This window comes from Stegostoma tigrinum, chromosome X (assembly GCF_030684315.1).
Source record: "Stegostoma tigrinum isolate sSteTig4 chromosome X, sSteTig4.hap1, whole genome shotgun sequence".
Classification (NCBI taxonomy): Eukaryota; Metazoa; Chordata; class Chondrichthyes; order Orectolobiformes; family Stegostomatidae; genus Stegostoma; species Stegostoma tigrinum.
In genome coordinates this window covers 11,439,023-11,459,479 of record NC_081404.1, presented here as the reverse complement: position 1 = coordinate 11,459,479, position 20,457 = coordinate 11,439,023, and the positions used below count along the sequence as shown (strand labels likewise).

General features: G+C 41.8%; 1 protein-coding gene across 3 annotated transcripts in view; it reads right to left on the bottom strand.

Annotated features, from left to right (window-relative positions):
- Window positions 1-20,457, bottom strand: part of LOC125448204 (receptor tyrosine-protein kinase erbB-4) — a 161,463-nt gene that overhangs the window by 62,481 nt on the left and 78,525 nt on the right. For all 3 annotated transcript variants that reach the window (XM_059643387.1, XM_059643386.1, XM_059643385.1), the window contains exons 3-4: window positions 7,031-7,217; window positions 1,715-1,849 (exon numbers count right to left, since the gene is read on the bottom strand). In XM_059643387.1, coding sequence (XP_059499370.1) covers window positions 1,715-1,849; window positions 7,031-7,217 — 322 coding nt within the window. The remainder of the gene's footprint in view (window positions 1-1,714; window positions 1,850-7,030; window positions 7,218-20,457) is intronic.

The window sequence follows — 20,457 nt, the reverse complement described above, 5'->3', positions numbered from 1 at the left end:
GCAATCCCAGGGTTATCCATGGCAGTTGGCAATATGGAATTCAAAACACAAAACAGATGGCGGAACAGGCTCAGAGTGGTGAATGAATGGCCTACTTCTGCTCCTATTCCCAATGTTCGGGGGAGACCATTTGACCCACCGTACCTATGTTGCTGTGTTGTTACTACAGTGGTATCCAGGCTTCGTGACTAGCCATGAGATCTGTTAATACCAGGTTAGGTGGATCAGGCCTGGGCAGACAGTTAAGCTCAAAAGCTCGACTCTCAGGAAAATTAAAATCTTAATTTGAGAAAACTAGGACAAGGGGATACAGGTTCAAACTAATAAAAGACTGCTTTTCTGAGATCAGGAAATTGTCCTGGACATTTAGCATTTATTACTGTCTGGTAAGACAATGGCAACTTTTATCTGACACAACAAAATTCCAAAATTTTTCGCTTAACTGAGAATTAATAGCAAGATTTTTTTTAAAAGCTCCCAATCCTAATTAGTTTAGCATTAATTAGATATATGGATTTTTCCTTTTCTTTGGGACATTGTTTTTCACATCATTGCTTTGAAATTTGAAATATTCTGTCTTGATGGGGTTCATAGAGACGAAGCCTGTTGTGAATGTGAACAGTATAAACTGCACTATACATTTATATCAGCTTAGCTCAGTTGTTCAAAGTTCCACTATAGAGACTTGAGTGCATAATCTAGACTAGGGAACCTGAAGGGGTGCTGCATTGTAAGAGGTGCCATCTTTCATTGAGATTTTCAACTGAGATCTCATCCACCTGCTTTGGAGAGGATTAAAGATTCAAGCCACTATTTGAAGGAGTGTGGAGGAGTTCAAATGTCTTGGCCAATATTTATCCCAGCCAACTCCCCACCAAACCATGATCTAGTAGTTGATCGCATTGCAATTAATGGAACTTCACTGTGTGCAAATTCACTTCTGCAGTTGTCTCTGTGATAATAGTGATGATCAGTTTCAAGAATACTTTAAAACATCTGAGAATGTGAACAGTGCTCTATAAATGCCAATTTATATACCAATCTTATTATTATCAAGCAAAGTGTGGGGGATCTAGGAAAAAAAAATCATCCAAACCCACAGTCTGATGAGAGCACAGCAGACAGCTGGAGAGAAACACCCAGGAACAACTAAACCAAATCAGAAAATATCTTCTGTGATCCTTCTAGCCCACCTGCCAGTAAAACAGTCCAGAAGAAAGCTTCAGATTAACAATGTGTCTGAACCTACCCACACTTCAAAGTTGAATTGACCAAACTGCCCTTGTGTTTTTTGTTAGTTTGATGGCTGGACAGTGGACGATGTCAAATCTGTGCTTGAGAGAGTGTCAAGCATTGACAAGATCAGACACTTCTGTTATGCCCGTAGAGTTGAGTGATCAACCATTCAGAAATGAAAAATGGCTATTTTGCAGAGTATTGGTAGCTGTAATGAATATAGCAGCAGTGGTGTATGTGTAAGCATTCACCAGTCAGAAGTAGACCATTCACTAAGCCAGAAGGTAACTTAGGAAAGGAAGGTTAATAGAAGGAGAAATTGTGCACAAGGAGTCAGAAAATTTATGAGACAAAGTTTGACATTTGGAACATTAAGGCCTTCACCTTTAAAAAATTCATTATGAAATTCATTATGAAAATATATAAAACCATAGATTCCAAATTTGGGGGACCCCAAATGATTAGATGCTATACTTACAGCCTTTTATGAAGTCCTTTGTCTCATTGAAGTCCAGTCTCTCCTTTGGATTATGAAGAATGTCAGCCCAGTTAATGGCCTGTGTGTAACACAGGAAATTGTTGCTTTCCAAATACACACCTCCTACCAGAATCTCTACACCACACAAAAAGGACAGACAAGGAGATAAACATTTCAGGTGGATAAACATTAATAAAATCTGTGGGTGCTTTCTTTTTAAAAAAGTGAAATATCAACCTACTATAATACTTCAGTCATCTGTCTTTTGAATAAATTATTTTCAAAAACTGTAAAATCTTACACAGGACTAGCTGCTGATAGTTGTATAGTTTATTAAACCTGAAATCCCCTGAGTGCCAATAGTAGGAAGCTACACAGCAACACAAAGTCAGTCCAGGATTGCTCGTCACATCACTTTGATACTTGTCAGCACTAAGTGCAGAGTGCATGGTACTGCCTTTAAACACATCAAACAATTGCCCGTCAAAGAAGAATTGGTTGAGAGTATTACTTATTTGGATAAAAGAAAGCTAAAATCTTCCCCAGGTGGCTCAGTGGGAAAATGCACCATATACACTGATGAAAAAGGTAGTCATGCATATACCTAGTGTTGCATCACTCATCTCCAGAAATGTCTCAAAAAAAATTTGTTGAAATGCAGTAATGGCAAATACATGGACAAGTGTTATTTTTGCATTCAGCAAGGCCCCTCATTCAGCCCTGTAGACCAGGAAGACTCCAAGCTCAATTACTGGCTTAATGGTGAATTACCAGATTTCAAAAATGGATTTCAATATTATTGAGCTAGAGGAAGCAAACAGGAAAAAAAAACACTCATGGTTTCTGACCCGAGTCGTGAGCTTCTAATTTTTGCCAGCACTGCGTAGTCAGAAGTGATATCTGCACTCCTCCAATTCTGACCTCTTGAGCATCCCAGTTTTAACTGTCCACCATTGGCATCTATGCCTTCGGCTGCCAGGGCCCCGAGTTCTGGAATTCCTAAGCCTTCTCTCATTCTTTAAGTCATTTCACATAATAACATCTCTCTGTGATCAAGGTTTTCTTTTAAATCAGCCCCATATCTCCTTATATGGCTCGGCTCCTAACAGACATCTTTGAGACATTTTACTGTGTTAAATATGCTATATAAATGCAAGCCATTATTGTTGGACAGATAGTTTTATATAAGACAATGGTTCTAAAAGAGAGTTAATGTTGAAGTTACATTGCACACCAATCAATCTGATGATGTCACACTGTCTTTGGGTGGCACAACAGTTGGCTTTGCACAAGGTCTTGTTGGAGACAGACTTGGCATACTAGCTGCTGACAGTTGTATTGGACCAGTTTATTCAGCCTAAAATCCCTGGTACCAACAATCTAAACTATACACAAAGTCAGTGCAGAATTGCTGGTCACATCACTTTGACACTCGTCAGCACAGTGCATGATACTGCCAAAAATCACATCTCAAACAATTGTCTATCAAAGAAGAACTGGTCGAGACGCTAACTTGGGAGGAAATTGTGAGTGCCATCAACCAGATGTAAAGCTAAAAAGTCCTTGGGGATGATGGAATTACACCTGAAGTCTTGCAGCACAGTAACCCTGCCCTACATACTAATGGCCTGTTAGGAACAGATGGGGTTAGTGTTTCCTCATCTTGTTTAAAAAAAGCAATTAATCATATACTCCAACTACCATATGATCATCCAACTTTGTATTGCTGAAAAGACTCAGGTTAAAATACTTCTGAACAGACTTGTGCCTACCACCAATGAAGAAAATCTCTCAAAGAGCCAACCAAGTGTAGAGGTGGATGAACACAGCAGGCCAAGCAGCATCTTAGGAGCACAAAAGCTGATGTTTTGGGCCTAGCCTGCTGTGTTCATCCAGCTCTACACTTTGTTATCTTGGATTCTCCAGCATCTGCAGTTCCCAATTATGTCTCTCAAAGAGCCAGTTCCATTTCAGGGCAAACAGGAGGACCCGAGATATAGGTATTTGTATTCAGACAAATACAAGTGCAACGAGCAAAATGAAGGCCTGTTCATCACATTTTAGACCTTGCCAAGATATTCAATATTGAGCAGAGGTGAACTTTGAAAGCTTCCTGACCACTTGGAAGCAGTTTCATGAAAATCAGTAAGGACAAGTCAAGCACAACAGCAACCGCTCAAGTCCCTTCTGAATCTCAAATGGGGTGATGCAGGGATACATGCTGGCCCAGATCTTATTCACCATCTTTCTCAGCTTGATGTTGCAGCAGATAATAGAAGACCTTAAGGAGGAAATTTACATGTCTCCAGACTGATAAAGGTCTTTTCAATCTCTTAGGGTTCACACAAAGACTCAAGAAAAACACATCCATAAACTTTTTATTGATGACTGCAGTCTCCTGGCCCAAAGTCAGTCAGATCTGTAACATATGCCAACATGTTTTCTGAGGCAGCACAACTCTTTCGACCAAAAGATCAGTTTAAAGCAAACTGTATCAGTGTGTACCTCAAGGAGAATATCTGCCTTCAAATATTGTTATCAAGGGAACCAAGCTGAAAGTCCTCAAGCAATTTACCTATTTGAGGAATATCATCACATTTGATGTCACCATAAACAAGGATGTGGACAATAGACATTTAAAAGTGAACAGTACGTTCAGCAGACTCTCAAACAACTGTGCAGCAATCTCAGTCTCAGAGTACAGACCAAAATCAAACAAAGCCACAGTCCTTGCCATCTTTCTATATGGCAATGAAGCCATGGATCTTGTTATACAATAACCAGAGGTCCAGTGGAGGCCACCCTGAAGTGTAAATGACCACACACTGATGACATTGAAAGCATCAAAAGTTTGCTGAAGGAGAAAGTTTCACTAAATATCTCTGATCAAAAGTGCTGGTGACAGTAAAGTTAACCAGCTGCAACTATACTGCTTCAAGCTTGTAATTTCAATTCAAAGCAAAGATGGGCTAAAGACTGAGCTCATCAATGCAGACCAACAGCTTACTTGCACCATACAACCTTGCAAGGTATCTATGTTCCTTCACGTGCTCAATTTTAATCATTCCGCCATTGGCAGCAGAACCTTCAAGTTGCACTTCAGAATGTCGGTGCAGACTTGATGGACCAAATGGCCCCTTTCTACACTGTTGGGATTCTATGATTCTTAAAACTATTTCCTTGACCAAACATTTGGTCATCTGATTTAATATTTCTTTAAATGGCTGAGGCATCATTTTGTCTGATGATGCTGCTGTGAAGTGCCTTAGAACATTTTGGTACACTAAAAGTGCTATATAAATGAAAATTATTGTTGTCTTTAGTTGTTTTAAAGTCTCATTAATGTGCACATAGTCTCCCGATTGCTAAATTTTCCCTGCAGTGTAACCAGGATGATGAAAGGGCTATGGGGACGAGCTCAATTAATAAACCACTTCCACTGGAAGGATACTTGTAGAAGAGAACAACAGTAGTCAACTTGATCATGGCAGGGTAATTCAAGACATTCATTTTGCAGCAAGCTTTATCATGAGCTCCCTCATGACCCAGTATGAGGCACTAAGTCATATAGACCAGGACATCTCCAAGTCAAACAGCTCACTCACACTGACTGTCTGAGCTCCATCTGAGGAAAGCTGGATGACATACCAGAAGGGTTCCTGGCACCGATATGTGCAGTGTGAAACAATCTCTTCATGAGAAGAAGTGGAATGGATGAGTGTAATGCAGAGCAGAAAAGCTGCAGGGTGACTCTGCTAGCTAATTTTCACCATGCATACCCTTTTTGCTGCCTTGCTTTCTGAAATTTGGCTCCAATCCTGTTCCCCAGCTGAAAATCTGGTTTGACAGAAACTGTGCTTTTCTCACTGACTCATTGCAAAAGTCACAACAAATAAATCTTTTAATTACACCTGTCAAGTGTTATCCAAACCCATGGATTTAACAGAGAATTTGAATGAGCTGGAGGGAAACACCAAGATATTTTAGATACAAAACAGATTGTCTTTTTTTCCCGCCTGCTTAATTTGCAAGGCTTCAGATCTGAAACAACGCCTCCTTCTTAATTTAATCAATCAATTTCTTTTTTTACAATCAGGGCCGGAGGAGTGTATTGTTGCTCTAGTCCCATTATTTCATGGGTCACAATGTATAAATAAATCTATTTTTCTCCAATCACCAAGACGATCAATTAAATACCTTATCTATATTGAGCTTTTAAAATAACATGATCAGTTAACCATGTTTTTTTAAAATCAAAAATTATCATTAAAGCAAAATGGATTCAAAAAGATGCAATAACTGGTTAACATAAAATCAGTAAAATAGAAGTAGAAATTCTTATCCCTCTAAATATCCCTAAAACACACGTGCAAACATGCAGACACTTGAGGAGAAGGGAAAAATGGAACGTTTTTCTGCAGTGATTGGCTTTCTGGAAGAAAAAAACCACTTTGGTGCATAGGTTATTTTTAAAGGCAATAGAATAAAGTGTAGAACATTGAGGTGTCTATTGATCAAATGCTCTGGCATGAGAGGTCAGTTACTAATCATGTATGGCTGTTTTTCAACTCATACAGACAAAGCTTGCCCAGGTGACACAAACTTGAGATGTTCCTTCAATCACTCTTTTAAAAGAATAAATAGATTTCACTAGAACGCAATAGAAGATTTTCTTTTCAGAAATAAGAGCGATCAACTGGGCAGCTTGTTCTTAGTAGGCCTTCCTTCAACTAACCCAACAAAAAAAGCACCACTTCAAGTTGGTCACTGTTCCAAAACAAGGACCTACGACAAAAATAGCAAATTTCACCAGTCGGGTGATTTCTAAGAAACTTCATTATAAAAGTCTGCAATTAACTTTCAGTTGTTTTGGAAAAGAAAACACTCCAGGTATGTCCACAAAACTTTAATGAAATCCTCAAAACCTGAATTCTCAAAGCAATAATGAATATAAAGCATCTTTGTAATACACTATCTCAGGATTGAATGGAAGACATTAATCTAGGTCTCATCAGAGGATGAGAGTGGACTCAACTCTGATGCTTTCTGTGGTTCAACAGCTTGTCAAACTCAATGTATATATTCTCATTGGTAGGGTATAGCTGTCTATGGAACGTTACCTGAGCACTCCTTTCAGAATTGGAGAAAAACTCACAATGTCTGCAAGGGCGCCATAGTCATTGAAAATCCATGGTTGGGGGTTTTGTCAAGTGCTGAATCAACATTAGTCAAGGGGAAATCTATGTTTTGCCCTCTTTGTATTACACTCATCCTCCTAGGCGTTCTTCCATCCACCCAGCATTTCAACAATCCTACCTGTTAGCTGTTTAAATCCAAGTTGTTTCAACCCATGAACTCCATCCTTCCGATAATTGAGAATGACTGAGAGTGCATACTTGTCATCGTACAGTGTTGTGCCACGTATAATTCGTAGGTTTTCTAAAGGAAGATACTCAAACTGATTGAGGGCCACCAGAACGTATCCTGTCACCTCCCGGATTGACTGTCGGTGAGAAGGGTGGGTGGAATAGAAATCAAAATTAAATCAGCATACGGGGTGTAATCATTAGACAGTAACATAAATCTTACACGTAATGAGGAAGAAAATCAGTGGCCCAATGGCTGAGTTTGCATATACACTCCACAGTGTGAAGCTGAATTGCGAAGAATTTTCAATTCAGGCCTGGCTTATGCTGAGTTATCTGATCTCACAGAGAACAATAGGGGAATGATAGAATTAGTTCGGCCTGGAATTTGGAGGCGAGAACTGGGGTGGGAAATCAGGAAGGGTCCCCATGGCTGACCACTGTCCATTGGTGAAAGGATCAAAAGGAAAAAAGGACATTGAATTAAGGCGAATGACATGAAGAAGAATGTCTTTACATAGCAAGTGTTTCGGACCACCTTGAATGCACTGCCTGAATGCACGGTGAAGGCAGCTTCAATCATAGCTTTCAACAGGAGTTCAGATAATTATCTGAAAAGAAAACATTTACAGGACTACAGGGAAAAGGCAGTACAATGGGACTAGGAGAGCTGCTCTCCCTGACTTCCCCTCCCCAACCTCTCTTTTCTTCAAAGATGCTTTTTAAAACCTGCCTCCTTAATCAAGCTTTTGGTGACTTATCTTAGTACCTCCTTATAGAGTTGGATGTTGCAAAGTTTTATTGATGATACTCTTGTGAAGCTAAATTAATGGCATAATGTAAATCCAATTTGTTCACAATCCAAGAAATTGTAACCTCGATTCAATCTCAGCAAATAATATGGTCTTAAATTAATTTTGGTTTATGTTCGCAAATGTTCATTGGCCCAAAAATAATAATGATCACGTTTCTGCTTGATTTCATGATTCGGTCTCTTTCACAAATACAAAATGAGATATTTTCAGTGCTATTACTTGTGATTAACACTTATTATTTGTGTCAAACAGCTGCTGAATATGATGGTCACATCATCCAGGCATTTTTTCCTTCTGTGCTCTAACCAGCCTATAATTCTATGACACCTGCTGAAAAATGTCCATGTGGGGATGTTAGTTGATGATTATGGCGTTCAGCAATGACTTCCTCACAGATATCCTGCTCGGTATAACAAAGATTTCTGATCAGCATTAAAATAATAAGAATCAGAAATTTAGGTCTGACAGTCTTAGATTCACACAACAGACAAGGTAATAGAGGATAACCTGAAGCAATCAGTGTCTCCATAAGAGAGAAAACGAAGTATAAAAATACATTTTATTTCATTGTCAATGTTTAAAGCTTCCCTCAATCGGTTTATACTGTGGTGCCTCACCACATAAATGACTGAACTCGACATTGTCGCAGCAAACCCATGGGGGTAATAGCCAAAACTCTAAGTCATTACAGGAAAGGATAAAGGATGGTGCAGGAAAGTCTAAACTTGGGGGAAGGCCAATTTCAATATCATTAGACAGAATCTGGCAAAAATAGACTGTGAACAGCTACTTGCAGGTAGGTCTACATTTGGAAAATGGGAATTTTTAAAAATAGTATTGTGAGAATTCAGGGCTGGCGTATTCCTTTAAGAATAATTGGCAAGGGCAGCAAGTCCAGGGAGCCCTAGATGTCAAAGGATATCACAAGTTTGAGAAAGGCAAAGTCGGCTTATGTTAGGTACAGTGCATTAAGGACATGGGAGGCCCTTCAAAAGTATAGAGTGTAGGGGGTTGCTTAAAAATGAAATCAGGAGGGTGAAGAGGGGCCATGAAATATCTTTGGCAGATAGGATCAAGGAAAACGCTAAGGCTTTTTATATGTGTATGAAGAATAAAGGGACTACCAGGGAAAGAGTGGGGCCTGTTAGAGACCAAAGATGCAAACACTGTGTGGAGCCAGAGGTTGTGGGTGACATCTTAAATTAATTCTTCTCATCTACCTTCACAAAAGAAACACATTGTGGCTGGGGATTTCAGTTGGAATGGTGAGTTTCTAGATTGTATTATGATTAATAAAGAGGAGGTATTACACGTTTTAATGGGCAAACAGGCACATAAATCCCCAGGACCTGATAAGATGTATCCCAGGCTGCTATGGGAAACAATGGAGGAGATTGCTGGGACCCTGACACTTCGCCGGCCACAGATGAAGTGCCAGATGACTGGAGGACAGCTAACATGCTTCCTTTGCTCAAGAAGGGCAGCAGGGATCGACCAAGTAATTACAGGCCAGTTAGCCTGACATCAGTGGGAGGGAAATTATTGGAAAAAATTCTGAGGGACAGTATTAATCAACTCGTGGAAAGGCAGGGATAGTCAGCACAAATTTGTTAGAGGGAGATCCTGTCTGACTAATTTAATTGAGTTTTTTGAAAAGGTGACAAAATATTATTGAGGAGGTAATACAATTGATGTGGTTTACATAGACTTCAGTAAGTCCTTTGACAAGGTCCCACATGAAAGACTGGTCCAAAAGGTAAGAGCCCATAGGATCCAAGGTAAGTTGGCAAAATGGATCCAAAATTGGTTTATAAATAGGAGGCAAAGAGTGATGGAGGAGAAATGTTTTTGTGATTGGAAGCCTGTGACCAGTGGTTTACCACATAGATTAGTGTTGGGACCCTTGCTGTTTGTTATGTACATTAATAACTTGGATGTGAATGCAGAAAGTGTGATTAGTTGGTTTGCAGATGACATGAAAATTAGTGGTGTTTTTGATAGTGTTATTGAAGAGAATGGTCTCAGGCTACAGTCTGATATTGATCAGCTGGTAAACTGGACAGAGCAATGGCAGATGGAATTTAGCCCTGATGAGCGCAAGGTGATACATTTTAAGAGGTCTAATAAGAAAGGATACACACAATGAATATCCCTAGCGAATACTGAGGAACAAAGAGACCTTGGTGCGCAAGTCCATAGATCCCCGAAGGTGTCGGCACAAGTAGACGGGGTGGCGAAGGTGGTGTACGGGAAGCTTGCCTTCATGAGCTAGGGTATAGAATTTGGAACAAGGAAGTCTTGTTACAACTTTATAAAGAACTGGTTAAGCCACAGACAGAGAACTGTGTGCAGTTCTGATCACCAAATCCAAAGGGTGTGACTGCAGTGGAGAGGATGCAAAGGAGATTCATCGGGATGTTGCTGGGATGGAAAGTCTTAGTTATCAGGAGAGACTGAATAGCCTGGACTTGTTTTCCCTGGAGCAGAGGAGGCCGACGGGGTCTCCTTTGTCTTATGGTCTTACGATTGAGGAAAATAAAATGATGAGAGGCATAGACAGGGTAGATTGAGAGAATCTTTTCCCCATGACAGACGGGTCTAAGACCAGAGCGCATAAGTTTAAGGTGAGGCTTAGAGGGAATCTGGGGAAAACGTTTTCACCCAGAGTGTGGTAGAAATATGGAACACGCTGCCTGAGGGGGTGCTGGAGGCAGTTACTCTCACAACATATGAGCAGCAGCTGGATGAGTACTTAAAATACCAGGGCATAGTAAGCAATGGACTAAGTGCAGATAAATGGGCTTAGTGTAGTTTGAGAGATAGCAAGAACTGCCAATGCTGGAGTTAGAGATAACACAGTGTGGAGTTGGAGGAACACAGCAGGCCAGGCAGCATCAGAGAAGCAGGAAAGTTGAGGTTTTGGGTCAGTACCCTTCTTCAAAACCTCAACTTTCCTGCTTCTCTGTTATCTTAATGTAAGTTGAGGTTTGTTGGTTGGCATATGCACAGTGGGCTGAAGGGCATGTTCCTATGCTGCGTGACTCTATGATTCCCAGGACAGGTACAGCGCAGATTACAGAGTAAAACTCACTCTACTTTTTAAAAACTGGAAATAACGTTCACTCAACACTGTCCCCATCAAACACTCCCAGTTCAGATACAGTACAAGATCAAATACAGAGTAAAACGCATTCTACTCTGTTGATCTAAAAGTAAACTGAAAGTAAAGTGCCCTTGACACCATCCCCATCAAACACTCCCAGGACAGGGACAGCATAGAGTTAATTCTAGATTAAAGGTCCTTCTACTCTTTTAAACTGAAAATAATGTGAAAGTAAATCTCCCTTAACATTGTCCCCATATGAAACACTCCCAGGACGGGATCAGCACAATGTTAAGGGAGATTTAGAACAAAGAACAAAGAAAATTACAGCACAGGAACAGGCCCTTTGGCCCTCCAAACCTGCGCCAATCCAAATCCTCTGTCTAAACCGGTCACCTATTTTCCAAGGATCTGTATTCCTCTGCTCCCTGCCTATTCATGTATCTGTCCAGATACATCTTAAATGACGCTATTGTGCCCGCCTCTACCACCTCCGCTGGCAACGTGTTCCAGGCACCCACCACCCTCTGCATAAAGAACTGTCCACGCATATCTCCCTTAAACTTTTCCCCCTCACCTTGAAATCGTGACCCCTGGTAATTGAGGCCCCCACTCTGGGAAAAAGCTTCTTGCTATCCACCCTGTTGATACCGCTCATGATTTTGTGGACAATGAGGGCCCCCTCAAGCTCCGTCTTTCTAATGTAAATAATTCCTAATCTACTCAACTTCTCTTCATAGGTGGCACCCTCCATACCAGGCAACATTCTGGTGAACCTCCTCTGCACCCTCTCCAAAGCATCCACATCCTTTTGGTAATGTGGCGACCAGAACTGTACGCAGTACTCCAAATGTCGAACCAAAGTTTACTTTCAGATTACTTCCATTTTAAAACAGTAGAGGAAGCTTTATTCTGGATTTAGCTCCATGCTGTCCCTGTCCTAGGAGTGTTTGATGGGGACAGTGTTTGATATAGAATAAAGCTCCCTCTACACTGTCCTCATCAAACATTCCCAGGACAGGCACAACACGGGGCTTAGATATAGAGTAAAGCTTCCTCTATAATGTTCCCATTAAAACTATCCAAGGCAGCTACAGCACAGGGTTAAGTAAAGAGTAAAGCTTTATATGCAGTTGTAATACATGCCATAGCCTCATATGTTCACTCCTTACTGCATCAGTGTGAACTTTGTTTTCTCTACACCAGCCAATTAGCGTTTGGAGTTCCGTAAAGCTCCCCATCTTCCCAATTTCTCCCTTTCTTTTCTCATGGAGATGGCAGCAGAATTAAAGTGAGAGCGTGTCTTTGCCAACAAGATCATAATGAAGGGAGATTTTTGTCACTGTAAATCTGCAAGAACTGGAGCAACAATTCCGTTTAGGCAGAGAAAACAGGCTTTTGCCATTTCAGTGTGGACTGCATTAGAACCCAAGGCTACGGGAGAACATGGTAATGCCACACAGTCTCCTGAATTTGAACGTCTCTGACCTGTGCTGCAACAGTAACGAGTGTCATATTTTAGTACAACATAACTACCTAACAGTTCAATTCTAGTAAATAACGGGGTATAAATATTAAACTACCTCCTGACACACGACTCATCAGCAGTGACAGTGCCAGCAGGTGAAGTGAGGAAATAGGACAAGCTGAACTCAGGGTACCCACATCAGGGTGATTTGTAACAAATGATCTGCCCTTTGACCTCCCGTCACTGAAAGAATTACAAGGAAGGAGCTCAAAAATGGTCTGAGGAGAGCCAGGAGGGGGCACGAGAAAGGCTTGGCAGAACGGATTAGGGTGAACACAAAGGCGTTTTACACTTATGTGAAGAATAAGAGAATGGTCAAAGAAAGAGTAGGGCCGATCAGGGATAGCATAGGGAACTTGTGTGTGGAGTCTGAGGAGGTAGGGGAAGCCCTAAATGAGTTTTTTGCTTCTGTCTTTACGAAAGAAACGAACTTTGTAGTGAATGAAACCTTTGAAGAGCAGGTGTGCATGCTGGAATGGATAGAGATAGAGGAAGCTGATGTGCTGAAAATTTGTCAAACATTAAGATTGACAAGTCGCCAGGCCCGGACCAGATTTGTCCTCGGCTGCTTTGGGAAGCAAGAAATGCAATTGCTTCGCCACTTGCGAAGATCTTTGCATCCTTGCTCTCCACTGGAGTTGTACCTGAGGACTGGAGAGAGGCAAATGTAACTCCTCTCTTCAAGAAAGGAAATAGGGAAATCCCCTGCAATTACAGACCAGTAAGTCTCACATCTGTCGTCTGCAAGCTGTCGTCTGAAAGGATTCTGAGGGATAGGATTTATGACCATCTGGAAGAGCATGGCTTGATCAAATGCAGTCAACACAGCTTTGGGAGGGACAGGTCATGCCTCACAAACCTTATCAAGTTCTTTGAGGATGTGACTAGAAAAGTTGATGAGGGTCGAGCTGTGGATGTGGTGTATATGGACTTCAGTAAGGCATTTGATAAGGTTCCCCATGGTAGGCTCATTCAGAAGGTCAGGAGGAATGGGATACAGGGGAACTTAGCTGCCTGGATACAGAATTGGCTGGCCAACAGAAGACAGCGAGTGGTAGTAGAAGGAAAATATTCTGCCTGGAAGTCAGTGGTGAGTGGAGTTCCACAGGGCTCTGTCCTTGGGCCTCTACTGTTTGTAATTTTTATTAATGACTTGGATGAGGGGATTGAAGGATGGGTCAGCAAGTTTGCAGACGACACAAAGGTCGGAGGTGTCGTTGACAGTATAGAGGGCTGTTGTAGGCTACAGCGGGACATTGACAGGATGCAGAGATGGGCTGAGAGGTGGCAGATGGAGTTCAACCTGGATAAATGCGAGGTGATGCATTTTGGAAGGTCGAATTTGAAAGGTGAGTACAGGATTAAGGATAGGATTCTTGGCAGTGTGGAGGAACAGAGGGATCTTGGTGTGCAGATACATGGATCCCTTAAAATGGCCACCCAAGTGGACAGGGTTGTTAAGAAAGCATATGGTGTTTTGGCTTTCATTATCAGGGGGATTGAGTTTAAGAGTCGTGAGATCTTGTTGCAGCTCTATAAAACTTTGGTTAGACCGCACTTGGAATACTGCGTCCAGTTCTGGTCGCCCTATTATAGGAAAGATGTGGATGCTTTGGAGAGGGTTCAGAGGAGGTTTACCAGGATGCTGCCTGGACTGGAGGGTTTATCTTATGAAGAGAGATTGACCGAGCTCGGTCTCTTTTCATTGGAGAAAAGGAGGAGGAGAGGGGACCTAATTGAGGTATACAAGATAATGAGAGGCATAGATAGAGTTGATAGCCAGAGACTATTTCCCAGGGCAGAAAATGGCTAGCACGAGGGGTCATAGTTTTAAGCTGGTTGGAGGAAAGTATAGAGGGGATGTCAGAGGCGGGTTCTTTACACAGAGAGTTGTGAGAGCATGGAATGCGTTGCCAGCAGCAGTTGTGGAAGCAAGGTCATTGGGGTCATTTAAGAGACTGCTGGACATGCATATGGTCACAGAAATGAGAGGGTGCATACATGAGGATCAATGGTCGGCACAACATTGTGGGCTGAAGGGCCTGTTCTGTGCTGTACTGTTCTATGTTCCATGTTCTATGAAATGCAGTAATTTAAGCACAAGTTCATTTCAGCATCAGGGAGGAGCTCATTAACTTGAAGTTGGTCCACAATGCAAACTCAGGCTCAAAGAGAGAAAGAAGCTTATAAGGCATCATCCATTGGAAATGAGGAGGTGTGCATATTCCACCCAGTCAGTGTTTGTGCTCAGTAAAGGAGAGAAGGTGCAAATAGGGTGCGTTATCAAAATGTTTGTAACATCTGACTTTCAAAGAACTCAGGCCACCTCCAGACACAACGCAGGAGGATTCCAAGAATTAAGGGATATCTTAACACACTTGCCCTAGTTAGGTGATCACAACCAATGTAGCAGTTCGAATGCTACATTTGCCAGCTGAATCATAGCCAGGGAGGGGAAATGTCAGCAAAAATTCCTGCTGCTGATTTCAATCCAATGATATTGGTTGGAAAGTCTCCATGGGTGCGAAGGTCAACTGTAAATGGAAATAAGATTTAGGTGTAAGGTTTCCCCCAGTCAAATCGTGTTGCTGACTCCTTATAGTTCACAGGTGAACACTGCACATTTGGACAAGGCATTGTATATGTGCTTGGCACCCAGCAAGGAGTTAGTGCCCTCATGGGAAGAGAGGGGAAGAAAAAAATGGTGATAAGATCAAAAGGAAATAAATAAAATTTGCTGTTGTCGACTACCAATGATCCCCTAGCCAGGAGTTATTAAAAGGAAAACATCCTTTGGAAAATTGAAAACTAAAAATCGGCCTTCAGGGCCTAAAGGAGTTTGCCTTTTTGAGGACCTTCTTTTAGAGTTTCTGCATTTCTTGTCTCCAGTAATTTTTAAACGTCCCCTGGCTCAGTGTTACGCAGGGCAAGTCTAGACAGGCAGTACCTTACTTGTGATTTGAGATAAGGATTGTGTTATTCAGTGTGTGGCAACATACCTGCATTTCAATTGAGAAAAGAATGTTCTCTCCCCCCTCGCCAGTGGTAAATGATCAAACAGACTTCATAAATCTTAATACATTTGCATGGCCCCTTCTTGTATGGTTGGAATGCTTCAAGAGCTTTTCAGCCAATAATTGCTTTCTGTTTTCCATGCAAAATGTGCTTGCAACAGACAAACCCATGCACACTAAATGATTTTGATCATGGTGGCTAGGGGAATACTGGTTATTTTTCGAAAAGGTGCGAATGGAATCTTTTACATTCACCTGAAAATTTTATTTGAAGACTGGGACGTTCAGCATTGCAGTGCTCCTGTGCTGCACCGAAATATCAGCCAAAGCTCTGAGTTCCAGTTGTAATGGAAACTTGGTAGCGTTCTAACCAAAGGTCACCAACCTGAAATGTCATGCTACTGTTTCTCTTCCCACAGATGCTGCCTGAACTGCATTCCCATTGTTTTCAGCATTCCGTGCTTATATTTCAGATTTCCAGCATCGGCAGTATTTTTACTCTTGCATTAGTAAAGAGGTAGCCTGCATTGCAGTAGTTCACACTGTAATTGATAGAGCACATACTGTGTTACAAAAGGAGACACAGGCAGCTTTTCTGAATGGGATAGCCTGAAGAAGTCAAACCATGTCCTCTTTTTCTGCAGCAGCAATTTCTGAAATTTGAATGTTCAGCAGCATAGCCAGACCCTTTGACAGCTGCTGTGAAAGGGTAAGGATGTAAAGTAAAAGTGGGGTTAGGGTGGTTGTTGCCTAAAGGTTTAAGGTGCCAAGTGGGTATTGTGCAAGGGTGCCAAATAAATAATATGATGCTTAGGGTGGAACAGGAGGGGCATGATTGTTGGGCCAGAGGGGAGAGATGTGGCTGGAGTTAGCACGAGTGTGTTGGGCCAGTTAGCAAGGTTAGAAGGGGTGGGGGGTGCGTGGGGTGAAATGTTGAGGCCAGCAGATCAGGGGGGTTGGATCCCATGGGATTCAGGCTAATGGTGAGGTGGTTGGTGCTGTTGGAGTTGATGGGTTTTCATACCAGGAGTTGGGGTGTAGTGGCTGGGATGGTTTTGAAGGAGGAGTAGAATTAAATCATGTTGCGGTAGAGGAGGAGGCAGGAGTGTATGACAGAAGTGGGGAAGGAATATTGTATCGGGACTGGGAGTGTTAAGGCTTGGTGTCACTGGGGGAAGTGTGTGTGTGGGTTAAATTGTGGTGGGGGATCAGCTTAATATTTGCACAGGTGTTGGACTAATTTTTCCTAGGTAACATTAATAAAAGCTGAATGTTCCAAATTTAAGGATTTTCTCCCCCAAGATACATGAGACTTGCCCTGTAGAATCTTGAATTTTGAGGCAATTCCCAAGACACCTGCTTGTGTTTGGATTTTGGAGGGCTCTGACTCAACTCCAGTCTGCACTGCTCAATGATTATCCAGCTATTGGAATATCCGGTCCGGGGAAAAGAGTCTCAAGAAATTCCTTCACAGAAAAGGAGGAATTTTCTCATTTATTTTACAAAACAGTGGATGTAAAGTGCATGAAATAAAGATCATGCAGATAGAAATTGCATTATTAATAAAATGAGGAGAGCTAGTACATTCCTCCTCACCTGAGAGTTTAACAATTTGGGATATTCTGTCTGCAACTGTAGCAAATTAGGGAACCTGACCTAGGATTAGATTTCTAGGAGCAGTACTTCACTTGCAATAATGACTACACTTCAAAATTATTTCATTGGCTATAAAATGCTTTGGGACATACTGAGGTCATGAAATGCACAATATAACTGTAAGTCTTTCTTTAGTGAGTATAAGGCTTTTGGACGAGATTTTAAACAAAGGCCTCACCTACTTGCTTTGGTAGACATGAAAAATCCCAGAGTACTATCATTAAAAAGAGCAACAAGAGTTTTCTTTTGTGTCCAGTTTTAGATTAATCCCTGAACCAACATCACTAAAACAGATGATCTGGTCATTATCATTTGCTGTTTGTGGGAGTTTGCTGTGCACAACTTGGCTTCTGCATTTTCTACATTGCTTAAGTGTACTTCTCAAGTACTTTATTGGATGTAAAGTGCTTTAAGACATCCAGTGACTCTGACAAGCATTACATAAAACTTGAAAGGATTCAGAAAAGATTTACAAGGATGTTGCCAGGCTTGGAGGGTTTGAACTATAGGGAGAGGCTGAATAGGCTGGGGCTATTTTCCCTGGAGTGTTGGAGACCGAGGAGTGACCTCACAGAGGTTTATAAACTCACGAGGGGTATGGACAGGGTGAATAGACAGTTCTTTTTCCAGGGTGGAGGTGTCCAAAACTAGAGGGGCATAGGTTTAAGGTGAGAGGGGCAAGATTTAAAAGGGACCTGAGAGGAAACTTTTTCACACAGAGGTGGTGCATATATGGAGTGAGCTGCCAGAGGAAGTGATGGAAGCTGGTACAGTCACAGCATTTAAAAGGCATCTGAATGGGCATGGGAATAGGAAGGGATATGGGCCAAATGCTAGCAAAAGGCACTAGATTTATTCAGAATATCTGGTTAACATGGACAAGTTGGACAAAATGTTCTGCTTCCATTCTGTATATCTCTATGGCATAAATGCAATGCCATCTCTCTGTCCTTTTGCTGGCTTTGTAAATGCACCTCCCAGTAAAGCACTGAGTCACACAGATCAAGTGTGTGGAGTGAGCTGATGTCTGCATGGACAAGCATTAGGAGTTATAAATTACTACAGGAGCCCTTGTGGAAAGAAATAATTATTGAACAACAGCTCTGTCTCTCGTAATCCCCACTAGAGAAAGCACATGTGTGGATGCTGGGTGAAGAAAGGATAGGGCAGGTGTGATCCTATCCATAGCCAAATAGTCTGCTGCCATACAGTGTCTGGGATAACCCATTAGGAACAGCCACAAAGATCTGCAGAGTCAGGAAGCATTCACAAGTCAGCAGCAGCCGCTGATTCTGGATTAACCAAGATCATGATCACTGCAAATTCTGAGTGAAGATTGACAGCTGCAGAGAAGGATAGCCTCTGTGCTGTGCATATCAACTTCACATGTGATGACTGTGAAGTCCTCTCAGTCCAGCTGGTGTGATGTAAAGTTTAAAAATAGGGAACTTTTGCCTTGACAAAATAAATGCATCTTTTAAAAACAAATGTAAGAGGATCTCGCTCCTCTTCAGTATCCCCCTTCCCACTCCGAAACCCACCCCCGAATTTTCCACTCTTTTCTCAAGGATTTGCCTGGGGTTTTCCAATACTGTGCTACTCAGCATTTATTTTAAGAGATGGACTGGTGAGCACAGACAGGACCAGGTCAGAGCGCCCTGGGCATCGATTAATCCTGGGATATCAACAGACCTGAAGGGCCCGCTCTAACTACTCTACTGTAAGGGCCACTTATGTTACTTGGCCCACAGAACAGTACGGCAGCAGGAATCACTGTCATAGGAACGAAGATATCATAACCCACTCAACGATTAAGCTCAAAAATCAGTCACATGACTGACTGAAAGAAGAGAAACGCTGCTCTAATTTGATTCAATCTAATAATGAATGTCTGTGTCTTGCATGTTTATTTGTCAAAGTGGTTTCGTTTTTTTTTTGCATAAAGTGCAAGAGCCACAAAATCCTCAAAGAACTTACTTATAGTTGGTCAGTAGACAGAAAAAAAATCCAGTCAGGCCTGGATAGAAATCAATGTACTGTCGCCAAGAGATGTAGACGCCTCATCGGTCAAGATTAAATAAAAGATTTAGGGAAGTGAGGTAAACACCTTGGCCTATAAATTCAGCTGCGCAAAGCAGAGTTGCAGGAACCATGCTGAATAGAACCATGTGGCAGCCAGCATTATCCATTGGGGTGAATTGAAAGTGGTGCCGGAAATTAGCTTCGCTAAGATCTCTTAAAGACAACTATTACCCCTCGCTAAGATCTCTTAAAGACAACTATTACCCCTCGCAGTAATGACCATACTGTGAAATACTTGTGAGAGAGAAATAACTGCAGGAGGTCCAGAAAGGACATATAAGCTTCTGATGCTGTACTAACACCTGACCAGAGGGAGTTAGATCTTGTTTACCCTGAATTGGAGGGGTTGATTGTAGGGATTACCTATCACCAGGAGATGGAGAAAGGTAGGAGAATGGAGTTGAGAAGCACATCAGCCGTGATCAAATGGCAGAGCAGACTCAATGGGTCAAATGGCCTAATTCTGCTCCTATATCCTAGAGTCAGAGTTATACAGCATGGAAACAGGCCCTTTGGCCCAAACTGCCGATGCAGCTAGTTCCAATTGCCTGCATTTAGTTCGTATCTCTCTAAACCCTTCCCATCCATGTACCTATCCAAATGTTTTTTAAATGTTGCTATTGTACCTGCCTCAACCACTTTCTCTGACAGCCCATTCCATATACACACCACTCTCTGTGTGAAGAAGTTGCCCCTCACATCCTTCTTAAATTTTTTCCCCATGACATACTGATAACTGCAACTAGAAACCACTTCTGTATCTGCTCTTCCTGCTGTCTATCAAAACCATGAATTACTGAGCAGGTTTACCACATTATGTGTTAGGCATTGGACAAACCCATTCACAAACAGGTCCTCCAACAAACATTGGGTCCTCATACAGGTATTTGAGCAATCATGTTGCGGTTCTGGCTCAGGCCTAGTTGTTTTCTGACAGTAACCTGACCCAGTGGGCCAATGTGGTGAAACATATGTGGTACCTGCCATATTGGATGATCGGGTGCACACTTTAAACTCCAAAAGAGGTGCAACACCAACAGATTGCTAGGCTCTCACACGAAAGGCAGTTTTGATCGACATTTGCATTTCGGCTTACTTCAGTTGGTTGTCAATTTTGAAGAAGAGGCATGAAGTAAATTGTCCAAGCCACATGGCTCTAGTGAAAATTGTCAAAGGAAC